Raw genomic sequence first — 26,861 nt, forward strand, 5'->3', positions numbered from 1 at the left:
CTATTAACACAGTCCAACACTTTCCACAGTTCATTACAAATAATAATTACTTTCTGAATACTTCTTCCTTCACTGTGAAGAAAAGATCTGTCTCAGTAAAAATATCAGTGAGGAAAGCTCAATTATTGCTGAAAGATTCTTGATATATACATATCAACAAATTTCAAAAACTGCCCAACATTTTTCAGACAAACCAGCAATATTACCTCAAGCTCCATACGTTATTTACTAGAACAGAAGTTGGCTACACAGATGGAAGAACCTGCAAAACTGGAGCTCTGCCTGTCAGAGGCAACTTGGAAAGATTTCTTAAAAGATTAACTTATCTACTATTGTAAATATTCTCTAACAACATTAGTCATTTATGACTGAGAGCTTCCTAAAAAGGGGCTAATTTAGAATGAACATTTTATCTTTGTGATTTTGCAGATATTAGCTCAGCTGGGGTCTCTCAAACAGGTATTTGATATAAAATATTCATAATTCGTTTGACTATATTGTGAGGTCACATGGCACTATTTCTGTTTCCAGGCTGGATGAATCTAAATTGAGCTTTGTATTGCCAAAAATATACTGCCATAGCTTTTAACGTAAATACTCCTTTAATACATTTAAGTAAAGCATCATGTAATTGTTCTTTTTTTGTGATTATTCCCATGAAGAAATCTTCCTACTGGAAGAGCACAAAAAGCTTACACAAATCACACGAACATAGAACAAACAGGAATATTTTAGGAGTATTAATTGTTATTGTTCTTTTAATGCTAAATATTACCTGCCTACCTGAGATGATTCTGTGCTGCTTTTGTCACTATGTGGACTGGTTTTGATATATTTGACTTAGAATAACTAAAATTAGAACATAGGGCAATAAGCAATAAAAAATATGTTCTACACCTGTATTATGTTTCTAAATTCTATAGAGTTGGCTGAGTGTCCACAGCAATATCTAGTGTCATCATTCATTGCCTTCACAAGGTTAATATCAGACTATTTACATAAGTTTTCTTCTCTACATGCTGATATTGCTATGTAATGACATTTTTTTTTTTTTTTTTTTTTTAAGTTAGTCACTAAGGTCAAAATGGAGCAGTTTTGTTCCATCATATCAGGGTGCTCAAGCAGAGCAGTGCTGCCAGTGCCATTCTGCTGCAGCACCAGCACACCACAGGGGTTTTACCTGCTGCCTGTCTGCCTTCCTCTGGCAGCAGAGTTTATATACATTTCACAATCTTTCACAATCTTCATTTCACAATCTTTAATTTTAACAATCACCTTTCAATTCTATCTGTATTGTTAAAGAGATTTCAAATGTTGCTTTGATTTTGTTTTGTTTTTAGTCTTTTACTGCTTTACTACATTCAATGCATTTATGTGAATCTACATATCTGTAGGGGTTATTTCTTGTGGAGCAGCGTCCTTCTTTGATGCCACTGATTCTTTTTTTACCTTGAAATACCTGTTTACATTGGGAAGGTAGTCTATTGCATGCACTGTTAGAGAGTGTAGAGCTAAATGTAAAAATGCTAATATGAAGGGTATTTGCCTCATATACATTGAGTTGAATATAGGAAGACATTTCTGCAAGGCAATGTTCTTTCTATACATCATATCCAAAGAGATGCAGATATCCAGATGCTACTGAACTCTGGGAACAAAAATGGTGGGCTGCTAATTAGCATTAAGTAGGTTTATCAGCTGTACCTATGCAAGAAGATTTGATCTTCTATAAAAATATTACAAAGTATTAAAAAGAAAGAAAAGAGGAAAAAAAAAAGCACCGGCCATCTATAAATGTATTGAAAATTGTTGCTTCAATTCAACTGAAAATAAAAAGATTTAATTTAGAATCTTTCTTAGTACAGGAAGAAAGGGAAAAATCATACTGTGTGGACCAATGTAATTTCCAAGTACTCAGTACTACTAAGCATTCAACCAACAGAAATTAAATGTGCTATTAGGAAGTTAGTGTACGTGTCCTAGCACTGCATGTGGAGTGGAGGACTAAACTGGTTTTACGAGGTAGACAGACTGTGGTCAGGATTGGTGAGTCAAATGTTTGTAAATGATTACATCATGTCTTGAGTGCTAAAAGCATGTAAGAATACGAGAAATAAAACACTACAATGCTTTACAGCACTAATATCATTTTGGCTGCCATGACTTCAGACAGGGAGAGACAAAAAGGGAGAGGATTTAAGTATACCTTCACACATGCACACACACCATTTTATAGCCTGTTTGACTTCTTAGAATTTAAAATTTATAAACACAGTGAAGTTAAATAGGTTAGGTTCGCCTGTTTGTTTTTCCTTTTTAAAGAAATAAAATGGCTACCAAAAATAACAGATGCTATGTGAAGGGTTGAAGCAAAGCTATATTTTTTTCCATGCTACCTAGAAGCAGACGCATCATCACGTACTAGTAATAACAAAAAAAGAAAAAAAAAAAGGAAAAAAAAAAAAAAAAGGAGCAGTGTGTTTGCTATGCAATAGTCACATATCTGGCAAACTAAATGGTCATGATATATGGCTGGTTTTGACAGGAGGTGAGTGGATTGGTTTTCACAGGTAAATACCAGCAAACAAAAACTAATTTGCTAAACATTGCACTATAGAGACAGTGGAGCCCCAGGTCACTCCTAAAAAATGACTTGGCACTGCAAGAAGAGCATTGATATTGCTTGCAGTGCAAAAACTGGCTTTCTCCCCACCTCCTCCTTCCTTGTGCATTTACAATTGTAGATCTTGCCAAGGTTCTGCATGTTTTTGCCTTCCCACCCTCCCTCCCCCCGCCCCCCTCCCCCATTCAATATTGATCCCTAACCCAGTGATGGGTAACAGTATTGGAAAACATAGCCATTATCTCCCTCTGTCTTCATAACTTACTACACTCCATAGTAAACAAACTGAGTAAACAAGGTCAACAAGAACAAAAGAGGCTGAGAAAATTTTCATGGCTTTTGTTTTGAATGAAGTGGACTGTCCACCTACATTTTTCAATTACAGTACAAACGTAAATAAACATAAGAACCTATGTGAAGTAATAATCAAAGAGGAAATGAAGCCTAGCCTTCTTCCTTTGTTCTTCAGAAAGCAGTTTCTAACATAAAACCACTTTTTAGACTCTAACTTGTTTTCTGATGGAGAGGCCTGGGGAAGAGATGCCAGTTTGCATCATAATAAACAGAACATATTAACAATAAACAGCATAAAAATTACTAATATGAGCCAAAGCCCTTTGAAATCCTAAGCATATGCTAAAATTTCAAATGGCTGTACTCAAAGTTTGTAGACATGCCAAGTTAATCTCATTTTTGTATCTCCTGTAATTGCTTCAGAGATGAAGATACTGTATGTTACCAAATCTCAGGAGTGTTTCAAGCTTTACTTGAAAAGCAAGTGGTACATTATGGTTTTAAATTCTGACATCAACAGTGACTATAAAACAGAGTAAATTAGTTGGCTGAGTAACAGAGCTAGGACCCGATCCCATAATGATGAAAGATTTTTTCACGATTTCCAAACAACTGTTTCGGCCAGCTAGTTGTGTTATTAAAAAAAATAATAAAAAGCTATCTCACCCCAACCTTTTAAAATAGTTGTGACCTTTGCCAAAGCAGAAATAGGAGAGAGAGGGAGGGAAAGAGAGAGAGAGAACTAGCACTTTTGTTTAAATGCTCTAGATAAGGACTTAAAATGTCTTACCTTTTATTTTTTTTTTTTTTTTTTTTTTTTCCCAGGTCTAAAGAAGTATTAAATGGATATAATTTCAAAGCATTAAAAGAGACAGGGGTGTATTGTCAGAGATGTTAACATGAGCAAGAATGTATAACAATTGAATGTTCATAAAAGCCTCTTCTACAATTTCAATTTCAAATTACATTTGAATCAAATTGCATTTTCTTGTTTCATGTTTGATCTAGGCCCTTGCCAACTTCTTTAAGTTGTCATACAACACATATGATCAGTGATCACTGTGCATATGTGCAAAGCCAAAAAAAATAAAAATAAATTGTTTGAGGGGAACATGTTTATGAGAACTGGATAAATGAACTGAAAGAAGTGGTTAATAAAATGTTCAAGAAGGTCTACATATATAGGAACATGCCAATAACGCAGCTTTATGGAACAGATTTTTCACCCCTTAGTGGACTTTGCAGAAACATACTGCTAAAAGCAGTGAGGATACATGCTGCCCTACAGACTGTGGCTGGGCGATATAATGACTTAACACTAAGACAGAGCAAAGCTTCTTCCCACTTTCAACCCCAGAAATTTGATTCAACTACAATCTCACAGACTTCAGACTTGTATTTCTAGCCAACATCTTTTGATTTATGTTCTCAGAATGTTACCAATCATCTATGCAATTTCAGCTGCAAAAGTAATCTTTGCAATATATTACACGTAACGACTCCTTTTTAAAAATGAAACTCTCACGACCTTTACTGAATTTCAAGAACTTTTCATGATCTAATACTAAATTGAAATAGTTCCTTTATCAAGTCCAGATCTATTTCTTCTTTTTTAAGGAATCATAATTTTCTTTAGTGTAACGAGGGTCAAAAGCTTAAAAAGTATTCCTGTAACCTGATTAGCATTTTTGTAATTGCAAGCATTTCTAAAACTACCATCAATTCATAAAAGAGAATCCAAATAATATAGAAGGATATTTGCATACAGGCACCAAGAGGTAGAAACCACTGAACTCAGAGATAATACTGCACTCAATCTCATTATTTTAAAATATTTTATAAAAGTAAGGTATATGGTATGGTTTATATGAGGTAAGGTATATTCAGGAAAAAAAGTCTAAAAAGGATGGAAACATGACGTCACAATGAAAATTTAAAAAATATAATTTTGAATTTATATTTCATTTTTTAACAGAAATAAGATATTAGTTAAGAAGGGATGGAATATGAGATTCCCTTGCCACGCCACTTAAAACACACATGGACAGACACGTGTTCACATTTGTGCACGCACATACACTTTTTTTGTTCAAGACCTTCAGCTGAAGAAAATGTGACCTATTCTTCACTAATGAAGCCAGAAACCACTAATTCCAATTTTGATTTTGGAGCAGTTATGCCAACCACAAAAAGAGTAACACTGGGACTCTTTTTTTTTTTTTTTTTTAATGGTGAAATCACCCCCATATTCATGGTAACATACTGGATATATTTAGAGAGATATTAAATTAACAGTTTCTGCAAAAGAATCTAAAATGATACAATCTAACACAGAGTGGTTCCTGTAATTTTCAGCAGTTTTTTGTTTTTTTTTTTTTTTTTTTAAATTGTTATTATTATGTATACATGCATTAATCATTATTCAGTGCTTCAAGATATGAACTTCACTGCCCGGGAGGCTGTAAAGTTCCAAGTAGTATAAACATAAGGTTCCTGCAGATCTCTAGCTCCTATACATTGGCTCGCTCAGCTGAATTCTTCTGTCACTTTCAGCAACCATTATATATTAGCTACACTTTCTTATTTCAGATGGCTGGTGATAAAATAGAGTACAGTTCATAATCCAGTATCTGCAATTCTCAAAACATTTTAAAAACATAGTCTTATCATCACTGATTCATCCTGCCTTAAATGAAGACAAACAGAAGTGTAATGAAAGGCCTCTGCAGTGTCTAATCTAGAAGAAAATATAACCTCTTAAAACAAACCGGTGACAACTAAATATTTTCACTGAAACTGCAGAAACACGTGGGGGGTTTTTGGTTGTTTGGTTTGTACAACGTGTTTTCTTTAAAGAGGTGGTGAGATTTGGGGTGTGAGGGGTATTTTTTCTTCCATGACTCATCCAGCATGAATCTCTTCTACAAGAAAGTGTTCCAGAAATAAAAAGTGATACTCAGAATAGTAGCATGTATGCAGATGAATTACTACACTCTACAACATTGGCTGGAGAAAAAAACACTGGAAATGAAAACAACCAACATGCAAAAAGGAAAGTGATGGCATTTTAGGGCAATATTTGTTTGTCTTTTTCCCCATTATGAGCTCTATTATTTTATCCCATAGGATATTCATTTCCACCACAATATATTATATATCCATTATAATGTGAATGGAAACACTGAGCACAGATATTACTTAAATCGGTATCTGGTCCACAAAGGGCAGGGGAGCTGGAGGTTAGGGGAGAATACACACACACACACACAAAAAAAAAAAAAAAGGTTTGTGGAGCTCACTGTCACTGTACAGGGTTCCATTTTCTCTCTCTCTTTCTTTTTTTTTTTTTTTTTGGTGGTAAATTTTAATTTCAGTTCCTTTTTTGTTTGTGCTTCTTCAGTAAGGACAAGGTATTGGGGAGGGGGCAGTGGGGTGGAGGATTGGCTTTCCTCCCAGCTCCATTAGAGCTCTCAAGAGCAGTGCTCGCTGTCCCATAACTGCAATATCACTGCAGTATCTCCTCCAGCGAGTGACCCTCGCATACCGCGGTGGTGCACGACATGCTCCAAAAGATCTCCCTCCCCCTTCACCATCGGAATTGTGAAGAGCTGGGACACTTTCCACCCAGACTGCATGGCCTTGCCCCAGCCAAGGGGCTGCCATATGGGCCACCACAATGCTCACGGGCAAGTCAGCTCCATCCAGCTGCTGGAGCAACGCACTGTGCCGGTGAGGTGGCTGAGCCAAGGCAGCAGTGGTCGGCGGGACCTTTTTTGGTAGAGATGGCAGCGACCAGCTATGTACACCCAGTGGCCACGGCAGAGCCTTCACATGGAGCAGAACCGGAGGATGTCCCTGATTACCACTTTGCACAGACAGCCCCCCACCGTTTCTCCTCTCCTGTCGGCAGAGAATGGTTGCAAGTGACTTTTACCTTATGCTAGATTATTACCTCAAGGATAAATGCAAGCAAAAGTTGCTCTAGGGGATGTGTGTATGTTTTAGAGTGTAAAGCATATACGTATTAAAGCACTTAACAGACATTTATTATTTTCATTGGCTTTTGGCTTACCCTATAAACATGTTACATCATTTTGTAGGATTTTTACTATTATTACAATCCCACATTTCTGTTCAACTCAAAATGACAAACGCAAAACCAATAGAATAAGTAACAAATGTATCCACGGTGACCAAACAACAGGCTCCGAAACACAGCATAGGGAGTGAAAATTAGCAATTATTGAAACCACTCCATCAAAATTCTGGTGCAACATAAAAGAAAAGCATTTGTAATTAGAACCATCACCATTAGTTTAATTATTTGAAGGCTCAGCTCTAATAGTACAATATACATTATTTCAGCCCCAAATCTTGCAGGCTACAGGTTTAAAGAAAGCAAGAAACCCTATGACTGATTTTGCAATTTAGTAACTTTTCTCTTTGATGCTTAAGAAACTCACTTCACCCACTATTACTTGCTACATAAGAAAAACATTTTCAGAGGACTAGGTCTTACTTTCCATTTCAGTATTTATTTCAGCCTTAATGCTGTATGTGTGTTAACTCACAACGCTACCTTACATCAGCATCAATTAGTCAAGAAGACCCAGAAAAACAACTAAGATGTATACAAACATACATTAATGTTTTCTTTTTCTTCCCTCTCTTTTCTTTAGGTGGCCCCAAAACACCATGTATAGGGAAAGAAATATCCCGGAATTCTTTACTAAAATTGAAAGGATTTTTTTTTTTTTTTCAGCAAATATAAAATTATAATATTGCGTACATGTTGGCTATAGTAATTTCAAGTCAAAGTGGGTGCATGATGTACGTGGTCTAGCTTTCATTTGGATTTGTGCAATACTGCTTTGTGCAGTCACTGTTACAACAGAGACAGGTGAGATTACAGACATTCCGGCTTCTCATAGACTGACCAGAAAAACACCAACAGCCACAGGTAAACATTATCCCCATTAGATCATGCTTTGCTATGCAAAAGACAGAAAGGAGAACATCAATTTAAAACTTAATATTAAAGGAAGTTTCATTCTGAACACAGCATACTGAAAACCTGCCTAACTGAAACTTTTAGCTCTTCTCTCAAAAGTGAAATTTCCTAAAACAGGGAGAAAGTACAACCCAGTTTGTTCCAATCAAAAACTTGTGTTGCACTAGAAAACAAATGAGCATGTGAAACAGGAGTTTGTATTTTTCCAAAGAAATAACAGCAAAATAAGTTTGATCAACATTATCTGTTTCTGAAAATTATAGAAAACCAGAAAAAAATAAATAAATTAAATACTACCCAGTGAACATATACCTAATACTCTAAACCGTATAACTTCAGGAAACTGTAACTTCTAATCCTAGCTATACAGGTAATTGTGAAACTGACTGCAAAAAAAATATATATATATGTATATGTATATATATATATATATATATATCCCATTTAGCACTTGCAATCATATTAAAAGGCAGCAAACAAACAAACAAACAAAAAATAAATAAATAACCAAAAAATTAACCTAACATAACTTGTTTTTAATGCTGAAGAGACTTAACCCAAATTACTGAAGCCTAAAACTATAATGCTTGGCTATTCTTCCTCAGTCTTTGGAAAATGTAGTAAAGCTAAAGCATTGCAAATTCATCTTCAGAAGGAATTCTGAACAGTTCTGAGAACTCATCCAATTTCTGCTTTTTTTCTGTTACAGTAGTTTATTAAAAAAAAAAAAAATCAATCTGCTTTCATAATTGATGGATTTCGCTGTTGAAGACATCCCCACTCCTCACCCCCAGTATTTTTAGTTTTATAAAAATAAGAAAATAATGCTTAGCATGTTATAGAGTATAGCACTCATATGATAGGGCTCAGAATATAACAAAAATACTTCTCTTACACCTTGAAGTGAACTCCTGATTCAATATTTAATGAAACTGAGAATGCTGCTGATTGTCCCAGAAATTCTCTAACTCTGCTTTGCGTTCATTCTAAATATTATGCAGTGATAAATTAACAAGGCTAGATAAGATGTCGTATAACAAAGAATCATATTTTTTTCCAGAATGCAATTAAAAAAAAAAAAAAAAATCATTTTTCTGCTTTTGAGTAGCACGAACTTGCAGCATTATATTGCAATTGTACATCCTGGCCCAGTACTGCAGCACTACATTGCTTAGGCATAGCTATACGCTTCAGCATGTTTTCAGAGTATGCAGCCAGCCCAGCTGTAAGGCTAAGGAAGATTTCCATCATGCTACAAAACTAAACTCTGCACAAATATTTAACAGCTCTGAGACCTCTAAAGGCTTAAAATAATATGCATTTCATGGTGTGCTAGGAGCCAACCCCACACCAGTGATCTGCATAATGCAGAGTACTCGGCAAACACACCGCTGCAAATAAAGCATTGTTTCTCCTTTGTATCTTTGAATTCTTCAAACTAAAAACTGAGTGAGATCCTAACACTTACTGTGCCTCCAAATCATAAACAGTGCAGTAGTCCATTTCATTAAGTTTGTCTAAAACTTCCCATGCCTCCCAACGATTTCTCATTCCCTCTCAGTAAATGAAACACAAGTTCATTTAAAACAAACCGAGGATGAGTTCATTCTATTTAGCTTATTTTTCAAGCTGCTAAGACTAAGCGGTAACCCATTCAAACAGAAAATTTCTCAGACAATGGAATCCTTTCAAACTGCACAGCCGATATGATTTTCTAGTTGTCAGTTTTAGGTGCATGACAGCACAAAATGTTCTTGAATCTGAAATTTATAATAATCACTCCTATTGATAATGTGAGCAGAAGCAGAATTACATCACAGTTAACACTTACCAAAATACATTATGTTTCTCATTAATCACGCAGTCAGGATCCCACCGCTGTGTATTCAGCATTAGCTCCCGCACAGGGCTGACATGTAAAACAGAGCTCTTTCATTCTACATTATGTGGAAATTTCCCAGCATAAGAAGCGTGAGCGAGCAGTGTGCCTCCTCAGGATGAGCGCTTTGCAGGCAGTCTTATCCCTGATACAATCCCTGTCTGATTTAGCATTTACTCTGGCTGCATGCTGCACTGCCCATTCTTACTGTAATCTGACTCCTCCTTCTGATGTCCTTGCTGTGCCTGTGACATCAGAACTAGGAGTACTACAAACAGATCTTTTCTTTAACGGGCTCGCAATGAGGTGCTCTAATATCCTGTTTAACCTATTACTGGCTTAAAAAAAAAAAAAAAAAAAAAAAAAAAAAAAATTTTAAAAATTTAAATGCTTTTTTTTTTTTTTGGCAGGAATTGTATTCAGTGACATAACATGCTCAATTACATAATAGATGGAAAAGACAAAGTGTATATTGTCAACTTATTTTTCTCTGAAGGGCAGGCTCCAGGAGAAGCCCCGAGTGCCCTGATTTTCCAACTTCAGTGCAAGATAAAGGTGTTTGGCAGTTGGCAAGATCATGTCCCCTAAGACTGCTTATTTTATTTTATTTTTTGAAATCAATAGTTCCATTTCTATAAATGATTTTAACCCGAGTGCTGGACAAAACCCAGGCTGTTTCTATTTTTAAAAGCAACTCATAAATACATTGCTTGATTTCAATGGAGCTGAACTGATTTTTAAAACTGTGATTTCTTCCCATGAATAACAAAGTGGGAGGACGAGAGATATGTGACAGCAAAGATTTGTAATGGAGTTTACAACCTTTCACCCTCTGGGTCTCTGGTTCCTCTCCAGCCCAGGTTGATAAGTCATTAGCAGCTGGTAGCTATTTTATTGTTCTGTGACAAACAGAGTGGTCCTAAGTTCATTGTAAATAGGTCCCCACACAGTCCCTGCTGCTTTAAAAACTGATATATTTGCCAGCAGCTCCAGAGAAAGAAAGACCAGACCTGGGTACCGAAATGCTCTCCAGCATTTACACAAAGTGCCTTGGGACAGATCTGATGTTCAGTGGTGTGGCAGCGTGGCAAAGCCTATGTGTTCTGTGTTTATGCACGTATTATATATCTTCTGCGAATCGATAAAGGACATTGGTTTCCTGTTGTCAGTCTGTCATGTATCACTGATAATACACTTAAACTAAATAAAGGTAAAAAATAATGGACAGTATGCTGAAGTGTTTATTTCCTTATAATAGGATCTAATGGGATGAATGCTTTCATTCTACAGGAAAGAGGATGACAGGTATAATTAATTTAAAGCTCCACTTCTTATTTGTAAAAGCTCCACACAGTAACTACAATTTCATGAGGTCCAATCACTTAGGGCAAAATTATCCCAAGAGCACAGCAGCCAAGGAATGCTCCAATTACAGCAGAATAGTCAACAGCCCTGGTGTACCTCGTCGCTACGCTTCTCTCAGCAAGAGGCCCCCACATCATTGCTCTCACTAGGTTTCATGCTACCTGTACAAAAGTCACCAAGATTAAGCAACGATGTGAACTGGGGCATGAATTTAAGTCACATCCCTCACTGGTACTTCAACAGTTCTCCATTCCTTATATCCAGCCATTCTTGGAGCTCTTTCTTATTCCAACTGCCCATAAGAAGAGGCATGCTTGAAATGAGAGCACTACACTCCACAGATAAACTCAAAATCAATTTTTCTTCACAACTAAAAAGCACACAGTGCAGGAGTTCACTTTGAAGTTGCAGTGCATGTGGCAGGAAGACCAAGATTTTTTGCATGGTTCAGACTGACCAGTGGCAATGTAAATTGACTAAATCCTAAATTGCAGAGAAAAAATACTATCTAGAAACCATGGCTTCTATTTTAACTTGAGGGGTTGGAGCAGCAGGTAATAGAGGGTATTCAGGGTACCTTCCTTTCTGCCACTTCATCATTATAATGCTCATCCACTTCTACCATACAAGGAAGGACACATCAATATGGGAGGCAATACCACCCTCCAGGTCCAGTTTAAAATACCTCACCTGAGCCACTCTGGTGTCTTCTAGGCAGTAGATATAAGTTATGATTAGGAGCCTTCTGCAGTACAAGCATTTCCTCTACTCTCTCTCTGGAGTTTAAAAGCTCAGAGAATCAATTCGCTGTGAAATCCTTCAGTTCCTCTGCTAGCTCTTTTGCAGAGCATTGCATTATGTCCTTCAGGACAAGCAGGCATAGTGTTTGCCCACCAGCCTGTGTTTGCTGTGTTGCAGAAAGGCTCAGGCTCAGGAGGTTCAGGAGATAGGTTCAGGAGATAGACCTGCTGAGATGCAGGCTACCTCTAGCCCTGGTGTTCCTCTAAGCTGGTACATGTTGCTGGTTTGTGCTGCCAGCTGAGAGGTTGGGTGCAGACAACTCATGGCTGTGTAGACATACCATTATTAGCTAGCCAGCAACCATACTGCCTTTAAATGAGCTGGCTGCTCTGTTACAATATCCGTACCAATTCAATGAAGCCTGATAGTAGGCCAGCTCCTCAGTGTACACAGCAAAGGACCACATAGACCAACATGTTCTTTTTTGTCCTTTTAAACCAGAAAAAGGACCATCTCCCACTTTCCCTTATCGTGTCTTATTACAATGAGCATATAACCTAAGTAGTCAAATAAAAACTTTTTTTTTTTTTTTTTAAAAAAAAAAAAAAAGGTTAATTTATTTGCACTTCAGCTATAGAACAAATGCAATGGAGCAAGAAAAGTCTCTGGTGGTCTCTCCTACAAAGCCTTAACTGCCCCCGTTCACATACTCTACACCAATTCTGCTTTAATTTACATACATAAAACACCAATAAATTGAAAAAAGAAGTAGTGCTCCAAGTACGGTACAAATAAATAAATTTTATTCTCAGAGTGGGATATTGTCATTGTCAGCAAAAGTAAGGATTAATTCAGAAATTACAATCCAGAATGGCTGGTGTTTTAACTCAAGAACTGAGGACCCTGCTGTACAGTGAGGAACAACAAACACTTGTGTGAGTCTGAAGATGCAAGTAGACACAGGCTGGGCATGAAACATCATGCAAAATGAATGAGCAAATCAGCTCATAATGCCAGCACGCGGTGTAAACTCTCAATCATCAACAAGCCAGCACAGGCTAACCAGCATTTAGCTTTGCTACAGACGTAGGTCAAGTGTGAAGTTATCATATTTTCATGCATGATTCACTTCCAAAAACAAACCCCCAAAAGCCTGTGATTCAGCAATAAGATAGACCTAACATGAAAAAAATAGCTACCCCAAACACTTATTTCTGAGGCTGCTTCTACTCCCTGAAATCCTACCCTCCAGCAACCTGCTTTTTTAAAAAACAAACAAACAAAAACAAACAAACAAAAAACCTTGGCAACCCCACTTTGGTAAAGGGTTTGCCACTGAGGGCAAAATTTCAGAAATGCATAGTACCCCACAAGACATTACTTCCGAATAAACAAAAACCAGGTGGAGAGCACATGCCACTGTACACACAAGTGCAGTGTGCATCCTGCATTTCTTCAAAGATGGTAAACCTACAGGTTACCACCACACCTGACTTGGTCTAGAGTCAAAATGCCACTCTTTTAGAACTCTCTACACTATCTATGCTTTCTACTGATTTTTATCTATCTACTGATTTACAAAATCCTCCATAGCAAGTACTAAAACCACTCACAGAGACCAATTAATATTTAATATTAATGCACCCAGTTAATTCCCTAGGATTCCTGGAAAACCCTCTTCCAGTCTTGAACTCTCCCAGGGGACAACTAATATTAGATTTATACCCAGACTCTTACCCAGTTGGCTTTGATGAATTTCAATTAGCAATGCTGACCACAAACCTTTTCTTGCAAATGCAGAAGCATATCCAGGGACTCTTTGCTAGCAGAAAGTAGGCAAGTAGGCAAGGAAATACACTAGTGACACAACATTTATGCATCTTCTACAGTAGGTTAAAAGATCCCATACACCGGAAAATCTTTCCAGATTTTCCCAAAATAAATTTTATCAACTGTACACAGACTGCTGTTAAAATAAAAATGTTTTGTGCAAATATTTGCTTATAAAATAAAGTGGAAGAAGTAATCCAAATCACACTTGACCCACTCATTTACCAAAAGCACCCAGTATGTAAAGGATTTGTGAAGATAAAGTAGGGCTGCAACTTTTGAACAATGTAGAAATTTATGTATGGCAGATATTCCATTGCTATTAGTGCTACAGTGACCACAGCTCAGGAATAAAAAGCAGCTGACAAGCTACAGTTTTGTAAGACTCCAAAAGTATTTCCAAGTATGCATATTTTTGTGCCTGAAGTCAAATATACTAAGTACCTCCACTAGAAATTTGGTTTGTTTTTATTTTGAAGCCATCTGGAGTAGTTTAAGACATACTACACAATAACACAGATTTTGTGATTTGTTACTAATCTCTTGAGATAAAGTATACCTCAAGAAGTAAAGTATACCTTGAGGTAAAGTATACCTAAAGTATAAGAAGGGAAGGAGCAAGTTATAATTATATATTTTAAACTAGCCATGGAGGTTCATCAGTAGTTTTGCTCTTTCTCTAGAGGATAAAACTACCAAATGTGTTTTTTACCCTTGACTCAAAAGTGTCACTTCTAGAAATCTGCAATATTTGTCACCATGAATACCATTTAACTGCAGCAGTACCCAAAGGAACTCTGTACTGCCACACGTGAATACAACTGGAGGAACTTAATTAATCTTCCTGTCACTTCCATGATGCTTTTCATTAGTTTAGCTGCTATCTGATCAACTGCTCCATTCTCTATTGGAAATGGCTAACCAGAACCTCTTACAAAAGCATTTTCAAGAGGTAAACAAAGATTCACTTTTGATTCTGAGAGCCTTTAAAAATTTTTGTCATGCAGCTTTTTCAGTTCAATAGCTGATACTTTCAGCACTGTTCTTTTTAAACAATAGGGATTTTCTACATAGAAAGCTAAGAAAATGAATTTTCTAAATGCATGTTTTTTAAGCTTAAAGCTACTTATAGCATGTTGTAGTTTGAACACAGATGTTGTGGAAATTGAAAGGTCTTATTTTTCTGAATTTCCTCTCCACTAATATGAATAATTATTACATTTATACATATATGTATGTGTAATAAACAAGCAAAAATCTACCAATATAAAAACAAATGGATATTCTAGGTACTATCTCTGTTTGTTGCTTTATTAAATGCCCATTCCTGTCATCTTTTGCTCCTAAGCATATGACAAGATTTAAGATGATGAATGTGAATGTGAATACAATTGGTACAGAAGCATCTTTGAATAGTATATTGATAATAATTTTAAAGAGTAAGCTTTTCTTAAAAGCAAACAAGTCCAAGAAGCCTGCCTGAAGATGTTTTTTCAATAACAAAAAATAATAATAATAATAAAAAATAAAGACAAAAACAACCACAAACCAACTAACTACATTTATTTCAGTCTTTGAAAAACAGAATTGGTAGAAATTTCAGCTCCAAAATGTATTGTCTCTCTTTTCCCCCTCATTTCTTCTCTTTACTTTTTTTTTTCTCTCTTTTTTTTTTTTTTTTTTTCCTGTACTGCATTCAGTAACATTTGTCTAATGTGTTTTTGACTTATCAAAAACAATCCATCACTACCCTTGGTCAGGTGTGCAATTCTGCCTAATTCTGGCTAATTCATTCACTTTTTGTCTGTTTCCAACACTCTCCACTGTTTTGCTACATACATTTTAAGATTCATCACTAGAACTAGGTATTCTATTCTCAATACTTACACATTTATAATACATAAATTTAAATGTATAAATTTATAAATCCAGATGTTGCACTGAGAAATTATATACAGCTTTTGCACTCTAAATTCTTTTTAGGTCTCTGATTTACAAGACACAATCCTTTCAAAAGCTCTGACCTGCACTTTGCATTCCAGCTGGTGCCATCTTGAGTTAGTTAAATTTGATATGGAGCTGATTTGTCAATTAACCACTTCTTTATCAGATGTGTACATGTACATTTTTTTTTTTTAAAAAAAAAAAAAAGTGGCCAAAAATATTAATGTCTATTGCTTCTAAAATTATCTTTATCAATAAAATGACAAATTTCATGTAACAAAACCAGACATTACATAGTAAAATAGTCTGTTTATAATGCCTGCTTTGTTTGTTCATATTCAGTTAAATTAATAATAATAATTAAAAAAAATATTGCATTTATTTACAGTTTATTTCCTTTGCTCAAAAACCTTAGCAATTTGAGTATTGCATAGATATCAGTTACATTTCTGAATACCAGCACATCGTTATCACTTCTCTAGTCCCCTGTGTTTTCATGTCTGTCTTTTTTTATTTTATAATTATTTTGTATTTATTATTACTTTTTCTTTTTATAAGGTATATCGGTGAAACTGGGATCTCCTTAACCAAATAGCTTAGGACTCCTATACAAAATTTACCCAGCCTTATTGATTTTAAATAGTCTTTAGTCGAAGCAGCTGCTGAGCTGCTGCTTGACATACTCCTTTTTTCCAGACATTTTGGAAAGCACATCAGCATACTCATAACATGAGGACAGTATCAAGAATTTTTCAAAATACAGAATAAAAATATTTATTTAACTTTTATAGTTCTTTCAAATCATTCTTAACAATCTTACTATCTCCATCTAGTGGCTTATACTATTAGGATTTTTGTTCTTAATACACTCTGAAAACTTCGTTAGCCTTGCCAACCACAAAATTTTTATTTCCTGTTTTTGGCTTCCCCTACAAATTTTCCATACTTCTTATTTCTAATTTATATCAATTAGTATCCATTTTCTCTTTTATCATTTTGTTCCAAATTTATTTATTTATTTATTTCTAGCTGCTGCCCTTATCTTGTAGCTGAACCAGAAAAGGCTTTTAGCCAAAGTCTTCCATTTTCTGAACATGAAATGTTTTTGTTTTTTTAGTCATCTAATAGCCTTTAGTTATTTAAAGAAGTTACACTTTTCCTCCCAAGCCACTGACTATTAATTTCTTCCCAAATAGTTTTGCTCCTAGTTTTGCTATAAGAAAGATGTAAGATTTTAATCTGTATTTTGTTTGCTCCCATAGAATATAATCTTATCAATTTCCACAGCCTAAAGCCCTGAGATGGAAAACACTTCAAAATATAGACATGAAACAATACTTCTTCATTTCTTGACGCTGTACAGAGCTAGTCAAAAATGGAAAAGATAAAAAGAAAAATAGTAACAATGCAGTATGATTTTAGGTTTGCCAGTGATTTTGAAGGCACTGTACTGTGATTTCAATATACCATTGCAATAGGAAATCTGAAGGCAAATGAAGTCCCAACATGAATAGGAGCGGAACAGCTCTGTCTTTACAATGGCTCGAGCGACAGGAGCAAGGCTGTAGACCTATGTAGAGGAAGGGACACAAACACTGAGGCAGCTGCAAAATGCAGCAATTTCTGTCCTACACTGGAGATGCTTTGCAACAGCACCTGAAGAATCTGCAAGGTGCTAGCACAGAGAAGAGCACAGCACAGGGAAAGGTCAGGGAACAGGAAGGATTTTAAGGTAAATTCAGCTTTAACTACCTAAAAAGAAAACATCTCAACCTCAACTAGCCAGTGCTTTTGGCAGTGGAGTGCTGCAGGTGCCTCACAGAGCAACTCATCCCATGGCAAATTGTTATGTTAGAGGAAGAGAGGAAGCATAAAACTTTTAGCCAGCTACAGTTAGGCAAGATAAATTTCATCTTCAGTAGCTATTAAATAGTCTAATAGTCACTAAACTCATAGAAAAACATATATCATATATGACATGTTTCAATTTCATCTTTAATTTCCAAGGAAAAATTATTTTGGCCAACATGTTGTTATCAAAGGAAATGTTAATTAAAGGTGAGAAATCTGCAATATACCAGAAATTAACATGCAAAAATGGAGGAGGAGAAGTTAGCAACAGAAAAGGCAATAATTTGAGGGTATAAAAAGATGAAAGATAGAGTATTCAACTCGAGATACAGCATTCAACTTTTTGTGAGATAAATTTGGCAAATTTGTACTGTTTTTATTCACATCAGCCCACAATTTGATTCACATATCCATGTGGAAACATTTTGTTATTCTATACATACAAGTTTCATGTTAAAGTGTAAGAATCACAAAACCACAGAATCATCTAGGTGGGAAGAGACCTCCAAGATCACCGAGTCCAACCTCTGACCTAACACTAACAAGTCCTCCACTAAACCATATCCCTAAGCTCTACAACTAAAGGTATTTTAAAGACCTCCAGGGCTGGTGACTCAACCACTTCCCTGGGCAGCCTGTTCCAATGCCCTTTCAATAAAGAAGTTCTTCCTAATATCCAACCTAAACCTCCCTGGAGCAACTTTAGCCCATTCCCCCTCATCCTGTCACCAGGCACGTGGGAGAACAGACCAACCCCCACCTCTCTACAGCCTCCTTTAAGGTATCTATAGAGTGCAGTAAGGTTGCCCCTGGGTCTCCTCTTCTCCGGACTGAACAATCCCAGCTCCCTCAGCTGCTTCTCATAAGAAACAACTTGTTATGCAGTAAAATTATCAGTGATATATATATGTATATATTTTCTGTATATTTTCTAGACCTCTGCATAGGTAGCATTTGCCTCAGAGACTGATTCCAAGATTATTGTGTCTATATGCTGGTGCCCACCTATGAGCTGGATGTCACAGTCAGTGGAGATCAAATTGATGTAGTAAACCAAGGCTGAAGAGTTACTTACCTCATTCAGAAGTACACACCTACATTTGGATGGCTAAATAGCACTCTAAGCTCCATTAACTATATTGACTAGAGTTTCACTGATCAAAAGTGGAGCTTAGACACCTAATTCACTTCTAGACTGCTATACACAATCACCTAACTTCACATGCTCTGATATGTGAGCTGAAACCTAGCCAAAGCTTCCAAACCTCTTAAAAGAACTAGGAGCCCTGCAGATCACTCACACCCGTTGAAATTTGGCTCTATATGAGATCATTGCAGCAACTACTAACTGTGCTCAATAACACTAAGCACCAATTTAGAACAGAACATGAAGAACACCTGCAAGTGAAACCAGCATGAAAATTATACAAGAACAATTGAATTTTCTTGTAACATTTCAGAATTAACTGTAACATTAGTTTTCCCAACACCCGAGATAATTTCCTGGGATCTTAAATGATCATACCGTATCACATTTTTTTTGCCCAAATGATCACACTGTACTTCAATATTTTGCCCAATATAAAACCAAAGATCAAAAATGAATGACCTGGCTGACATCCTACAAGTATGTTCCTCTGAAATTCCTGTGGATTACTTTATGCTGTTCATGCTTAACTTCAAAAAGGTAGAGAGAATGGGAGCATTTCACAAAATACCTATTAGATTATATAGCCATTTAACATTAACAGTGAAGAGGGGAAAAAAAAAAGAAAAAAAAAAATTAAATCACCCAGAAACAATCAATTTCTTTTTGAATTTGGAATGGTCCAGTACTATTCTCCCCACTTCCCCCCACCTGCACTCTGCCAATGGTGTTCAAATACATTTTTACCTGGTTTATAATAATTAACACTAAAAGGAGAGTTTTCATCTCTCTTCCTACCTTTTGATCTTATTGACAGAGACTCCTGCCATTCTAATTCAGAACAGCATTTACAGCAAAAAACTTCTGTCTGTATCTGTTCTTGACTTTGTTACATCTTTTTCTGTATGGTTTCCTTTTGATCTGCTATACTTCTGAATTTAATTACCACGTTTGAAAACATCCTGCTATCACAGAAGCCTATAACTAATTCTGTCCATTTCCCAGAGCTGAATGAAAAGATTGTATACCAAAGCCAATCTCTCTCTTCAATGCACATTTTTCAGAGACCATTTCAATCCAAATACTTTTCAACCTTATTCATGCCAAAATAATTAGGAAGTCAATAATTTTGAAACATGATTATAGTACTGCTTCTATTTTTAGATAATTCAGTAACTTGATTTTTAGTCATTTTGCCACTCAGTATCTCTGAAAATAAACCTACTTACTCTAGGTGTCTAGAGATGGATGAAGAGACAAAAATCATGAGATTGTCCTTACAGAATATTTACTTCTGTTTTATATAGATTAATGGTGTGCCACAGATAAAGCTGCACATTATAGCTTTTACTTCACGTTCCTATACTGATTAACAACTGAATATATATTAACAATCAAAAGAATTTCCCACAGGTTTGAAAGCCCCAGTCATATCTCTCCAGACTTTGTAGATATGAAAAAACAGATCTAAGCATACTGACTATGAATTCATCCTGAATAAAGGATAGTGTCGCACCAACACCATCTCAGCTTGTGTGTTTTAGAGAAGGCTGTAGAACTGTTGAGGTTTGTATCTCTGCCCAGCATTGAAGAACAACAGCCTGCAGATAGCAGAACAGAAGTTTTTCACAAAGAAGCATGATGGTATGCCGGATTGCTACACCCACTTCATCTGCAGAAGCTCTGCTTTACCTTTCTGTAAATAAATAAATAAATAAATTTGTCTTTTCATGGGCATTTATTGAACATATTCTGACTGCTCACAAAGTTGACTGCAATGTAAAAGTGAATTCTAGCTCATCTGTGGGTTTACAGTGATTTGTCAGCTTAGCTTCGTGCCATAGAAAACGATAGCACTGACAGAAAAGCTTTCATGGAAAATAGTGTAAGAAATAGAAGCCTCAATAAAAGCATTTAACACAGAATTCTGCAGTGCTTGTTTTGTCATCCTAAAGATTATTTATCATTGTCTATAAACTGTTGATAATTTTTGTACTGGAACACTTCTTCATTACATATCTACTACTTCCTTGATCACTGTCCACCAGAGCATTACATTATGTCATTATTCAGATCTATGTTTCATCCTCATTTACATCCCTTAAAACCAAAGATTTAAAGATATTCAGGCAGTACTGTGCATGATAAATGAAATGATTAAAGCATGTACACATGCATATAAACACATGCTTATATTAAGCCATGTGCACATGCACATGCATACATATGCAGTGCCACACTACCATTCTAGATGCTTTCTCAGAGGCATAATCAATTTACTGCAAAGGTAAATAGCCACACTAAGATTTCCGTTTCTCCTTTTTTTTTTTTTTTTTTTTCCCTTTTTTTCTTTCCCATTACTGCTCAATGTGGATTTATTTTTATTATTAATTTGGTCATTGAATATCAAGCTAATCATAATTTTTACAATTAGGAATTGCAAAATTTTCAATCTCCTATATTATACTTTACTTTCTACTCAGCATACAAGAGACAATTGATTAGGAAGAGGAGGGAGTTAAATTATAACTGTCAAAATTTTATCAGTTTACAGTATGATTATTGCTTGGAATTGTCCTTAGTAACATCCTATTGGATTCCTGCTCATTGCTGTTGGGCATAAAAATGTGTCATGGCTGGTTACATCTCTGTCACCTGGGTCTTGTAACTATTCTAGTCAAATTTAAAAACCTCTATCTTCACTATATTTGCTGAATGACCCAACCAATGCAGAGGGGATGAATAAGAATGAATGGTTTCAGTCAAGGTTCTTGAAGATGGTCTTCCACTGCAACCACTAGGTAGAAGTTCATTAGAGCCATCTGAAATGTGAGCAGATCAGTCTCAGCTGGAGGTTAGCCATCCATCTTGCAGGCAACCCAAGGCTTGTCCACCTTACACAAGAATTGATCTCTACAGGTCCACAGTACATTCTCCAACTCCCATCATCTGTCCTCATCCTTTCAGTACAGGAATTTAGACTACCATCTCCTAGACATCTGATGAGTGCTTTAATAATCTTGTGATATTACCAACCTCTATCTGATGTTATGAATGCCTGTCTATATGGACAAAGAAACAAATAAATCTAACTAGGACAAATGAAAAAATAACAGAATTCTGGATAGTTCTCTGGTGACAGAGGTCATCAAGGACAAGGAAGACCGAAGGGAAATGCCTTGATGGGAATCAAGACAAACAAGTAATTAAAACTATCCTGGGGTAATACCCCAAAGTAACCTACCTACTAGGCTATATATATATATATATATATATATGTATATTTTTTTTCCTGGGATGAAAATGCAAGCACCCTGTTAAAGTTTCTGACTGAAAAATTTAACCATAAAATTGTTAGAAAGCTTCTGTTGGTAGACATTTTAATAATAATAATAAATAATAAAACAGGATGCATATGTTATTCTTGGATGCCAGGCTGGGGACAATGAAGGGAGGCAAAACACAATGTAACTTTATTTATTTATTAACTTTTAATTGGAGTTAGCTTGTAATTTAAAAACAGAAAACTCAAAAGATGTAAATTTAAAGCAAGAGTCACAGAAATCCAGTTTACAGGGTTCCAGGTAGTATTTTATAATAAGTTTTACAATAATTTTTTTTTTTTTTTTTTTCAATAAGAGAATTATATAAAATTTTGGTCCTGGTATTACATGTGTTACTTATCTCATAATTTTTTTCTGCTGCAGTCTTTTGCCCTTTTGTAAAGAGCAGTTTTAGCCTTTCCATAGAATATTTTCTAAGGGAAGGTCAGATCTGAGAGGCTACTAATGGATTAGCCTTTGGATCTTTTTTCCTTGGCTTACATGCATTCAAGCTGCTAGAAGATTTTCTAAAATGGCAAGCGCAAAAGAGACTTAGTGAACATGGAACATCTATTATTTTGAAAGGGGACACCACAGGAGGTTCAACAGCTTTTTACTTAAAAATTACAAAATGTTTAATTTATGGAATTTTGAGAAAAACTAACGTTAAGTACCCATACTACATATACATATTTTTAAACTTATCAGAGATACCAAATTGTGTGATAATGAGAGCATATTACATGCGTCATCAAAGCACGTACACTCTGAAGGAGGCATAATTAGTCATTTCTGATGACTGGCTAAACACTATAAATACCACTTCATTGTCAATCAGGGGTCATGCCATGAAGTTGTTAAAGAACAAATAAATCCTATAAAGAGGATGAGCTTGACTTGAAAGCTTGTCCCATAGAAATAATCACTATCCAAATAGTTCTCTACCTTTTTAACCCTAGTCAAAGATCCTGTCAATTGAGCAAACTAAATTACCCTCCCTCATGCATAGCAAAACATTAACACCTTTTCAGATGTCCCCCCACCAGCACCAAGAAGTGCTTCAAATAATTAAGCTTTCTGTACCCTGACTGAAGTTCTAATTTGCAAAAATCGATGCACTCATAATCCAGAATGATCAAACAATATTACAATTTATGAAATAGTTTTAGTATACTGTATATATTTACATAGCATATATTTAGTATATTCAACTAGCTGATCTTACAAGATATGAGATAGTATCCCCCAGTTTGGGGGATTAAAGATGAGTTTAAATCTTAGTTAAATAATAGAATAGGTCCTCTGTTCATTATGTCATTATTGAGTAGTTGTCAGCTCTCAAAACATAATTTTATAATACTCTTGTGGCTTCCAAACATGCTACATTTTCATCCTTATCACCACATTAAATCACATTGCCAATAATGTCTTTGGGACAAATTTGAATTCTTCAGGCTTGAATTTAATTACATTATGTAAACTAGAAAATGTCTTCAATGTGCTTTGAAAGAATATCTTATCTTGGCAATTGTTAATTCTGCTTTGCTTAAAATATTTGCATGTTGATAACTTCATTCTGCTGCATATAGAATTTATTGATCTTTCTGAAGAATCTATTTTCAATACAGTGCATTGTATTTGTTTTGCCTCAGCCCTTGACTGGAGTGTATTCTTACACAGCATTTAAGAAAAAAAAAAAAAAAAAAAAAAAAAAAAAAGGTTTTCGAGAGCATCAATACTTTGTTTTATAACAACTACAGAACAGGCAAATGCATCCCTATGCTTCCACCCCCCACCCCCACCCCCCCAAAGACACAGTACTTTAACACACACTCCTGGAATGTAACAACATTAAATTTTTTTTAAACAGAAATTACTTGTATAGTATGTTATCTGTATTTTTTTTTTCCTCATTCTGCATTATGATTAATTCTTTTACTACTTCATTTGACACACTCAGTGTGTGTATATGTACTTTAAATATATTTTCTGGAGCCCTTTTTCCTTTGTCCCTCATCCCATGTTTTCTCTGCTCTTCCAAATCATCTACTGAACCACCACTACATCCCCCTCATTCTCCCTTCCCTCTTACACTCATGGAACTAATAACCACATTCTGATTCAGACACAATCAAAGGATTTTTTCTTTCATATTTATTTCACAGGACAAATGTAAATGTGGAAGCATTTTACAGTCAATCAAGCCAAGCCTGCCTTCCACCTGCACTTGAATGAAGCTCTTGAAATGCATGAAAGACCAGTTTTAATTAGGAGGATCATAAGCAAACATTACATACATTTTCATCATCTACCTAATGAAAAATATATATGTCTAACAAAAGCATGCAGATTTTCACTGTTTCTAATTCATAAGCTCTAGGAAACAAGATCAGTATGTGGAAACTCTCACTCCACAGCTTGATAGTAGCAAATGAGTAAGACAATTTTTCCAGCATGTAGTATCCATGGCCAACCCTTCTATAAACACCCATAGAGTCTAAGCAAAAACACTGCCATGAGAAGTCTTTTTTAATAACACCACTACTATCGAGGTCTATCTCAAAAGTGTATTATTGCAAGTAATAGCATCCTGCTAATATCTTAGCTATTTTTCTAAAGATAATAAATCTTCAATACCTAAACTAGATCTTCCTATCAGACCCACTGGAAGGGTGGATCTCAGATAAACAACAGAAATGAAGGATTATTGCAGCAACTGTGGAAATTTTGATCAGCTAGATGTCCCTATACTGTAAATAGTGTTCAGCTGCACACCACATCTGCTCTGGCACAAGAGTGTCCAAAAAGGGATATGGGCTTGGCCAAAAAGGGCACTTTTTTTTTTTTTTTTTTTTTTTTTTTACACAATTTGGGATTCTGGTACATTTCCAGCAGTTGAAGTACAGGCCAGACAGTTTTGGAAGGTTTCTCAGACATGGAGCATACAGATGAGCAAACGCATATCTGTATGTTTATAAACAGACCTTTTTGCAAATATTGAAATTCAATATTCTGTATGTACTTGGGATTTTAGTTCTTTAATTAAGTGCTTGTTAATTTAAGAAAAAAAAAAAATCCCTTTTCTACGTTTCAATCAATTTAAAGGAAAAATGGATCTGTTACCTCTGAATTTGCTTTCCAGATCATAAAGATAATTAATGCAAAACAATCTCTCCAAAAAAAAAAAAAAAAGTCATAAAGATAAGTAATGCAAAACAATCTCTCAAAGTTTTTTTTTTTTTTTTTTTTTTTAATGTTTTGGACTTATAAGGTACATAAAAATCTGTGTGATTCTATGGTTGCTACATTAGGTCATCTTACATTATGCATCTTATATGCAACTTGAACTACTATTTGAAAAAGAAGAATTTCAGTTACTGTCAGAATACAGTAAACAAATATGGTACAGGCTGTCTTGGGCAACTGTCTGTCTAAAATTGTTCCCAACAAAAAGCAGGAGTATATCATTTTGAGACTACACAACATATAAATGTACATAAAGGCATGAAAAATTCTAGCTCCACTTTTTTTAGAATTTTGACCACTTGATTTTGTTAATAGTGACGAAAAAATGTCCAAAGAGCTGGGCAACTCTTTTTCTACCTAGATAGCTGTCATCTAAATAACTGCAAAGTTCTTAAGCAGAATTGGGCTTGATTCTTATTTGTAACTGTACTAAGAGGGAGACTGATGCCAAACATAACATGACATGCAACATGTTAGTTATGTGTTTCTCTTGAATACTTAACATATTTGGAGACTAGTCACAGCACTGAGTTAGATTTTCAGCTATGACCAGACTTCCTGTAAGTGTGGTTTGAATAACTTCAGTAAAATATTCTGTATAAATTTGGATCAGACAGAAAACCCTCGGAAGAATATCTGCTACCTCTGTTGAATCATCTCACTTCAGGTACTACAAACTCACTGTCACAGTGGCGACTCTGGCTGACACATGGACTGCATTAGCTATGATGAGGATAAGAGAAGATAAGTGTCTGACAAACTTCTTTGATCTAACAGGAAATCCTCCAGAAGGGTTGGGGGGTGAAGGAGTTGCCAGACTTCAGTATTACTGTATGAGGATTTTGTTCCATTATTCAATGTCACCAATAAAACAACAGTCCTTAAAACAGATAGACACAGTGGTTGACACTGTGTGTGGCTTTCTTACAAAGAAGTGTAATAGTTTTATTTACCTGAAGTATACCTTGCATATGAACACAGGAAAGGCTATACCTGCAGGTTTGTGAATCCATGTAATATGGACCCAGAAGGTACATTAGAACACGAATGACTAAGGCTGGGCACTGATAACATCTGCATCTGAGCTAGCCATCTAGACTTCCCTTATAGCCAATAGAGACAACAGGTATTTCAACCTAGAGCAGATTTTAAAACATTCCTTGGAAGTAACTAGCTTGGTTTTGTTTCCTCCCACACTAAAGAAAGACTAAACAATTGGGTAGAATATGCTTCTGAAAGCAGAAGCCCAGGACTACTTACAAACCATCTCAATACTCCTGTAAATATTGGACCACTGCATGAAAATCACCCTCGAGGCCAAACTTACATGAACAAAGCCTTCACTTAAACTTGCTCAAATGCAAAAGTTACCCCAAATGCCAGTGTATTTCTTTTGTCTACCCTCTCTAGCTATCTCTGTTAGACAAATATTTTTGCTATCTATTCTCCACCTAAAGGGAAACAAAAAATGCAAAGATCATCCATTTCTCAAGTATTTCCCTGTCCGTATACCTAAAAGTTCTATAAAAAATGTACAATGAGCTGCTCAATTTTAGAATGCTTCCAATGGTGAAGAGAGAAATAATGAACCTGCTGTCCTTTTAAGT

General features: G+C 35.6%; 1 protein-coding gene across 2 annotated transcripts in view; it reads right to left on the minus strand.

The window, feature by feature from the left end:
• The window catches only part of ZNF385D (zinc finger protein 385D), a 242,742-nt gene that overhangs the window by 157,666 nt on the left and 58,215 nt on the right, over positions 1–26,861 (minus strand). Inside the window, exon 1 of one of the 2 annotated variants that reach the window (XM_035316280.1) lies at positions 9,760–10,072. The exons of the other annotated variant lie outside the window; for it this stretch is intronic. Coding sequence (XP_035172171.1) covers positions 9,760–9,781 — 22 coding nt within the window. The 5' untranslated portion in view covers positions 9,782–10,072. Of the gene's footprint in view, positions 1–9,759; positions 10,073–26,861 lie in introns of those variants that run through there. 2 annotated transcript variants of the gene reach the window in all.

This window comes from Oxyura jamaicensis, chromosome 2, assembly GCF_011077185.1.
Source record: "Oxyura jamaicensis isolate SHBP4307 breed ruddy duck chromosome 2, BPBGC_Ojam_1.0, whole genome shotgun sequence".
Classification (NCBI taxonomy): Eukaryota; Metazoa; Chordata; class Aves; order Anseriformes; family Anatidae; genus Oxyura; species Oxyura jamaicensis.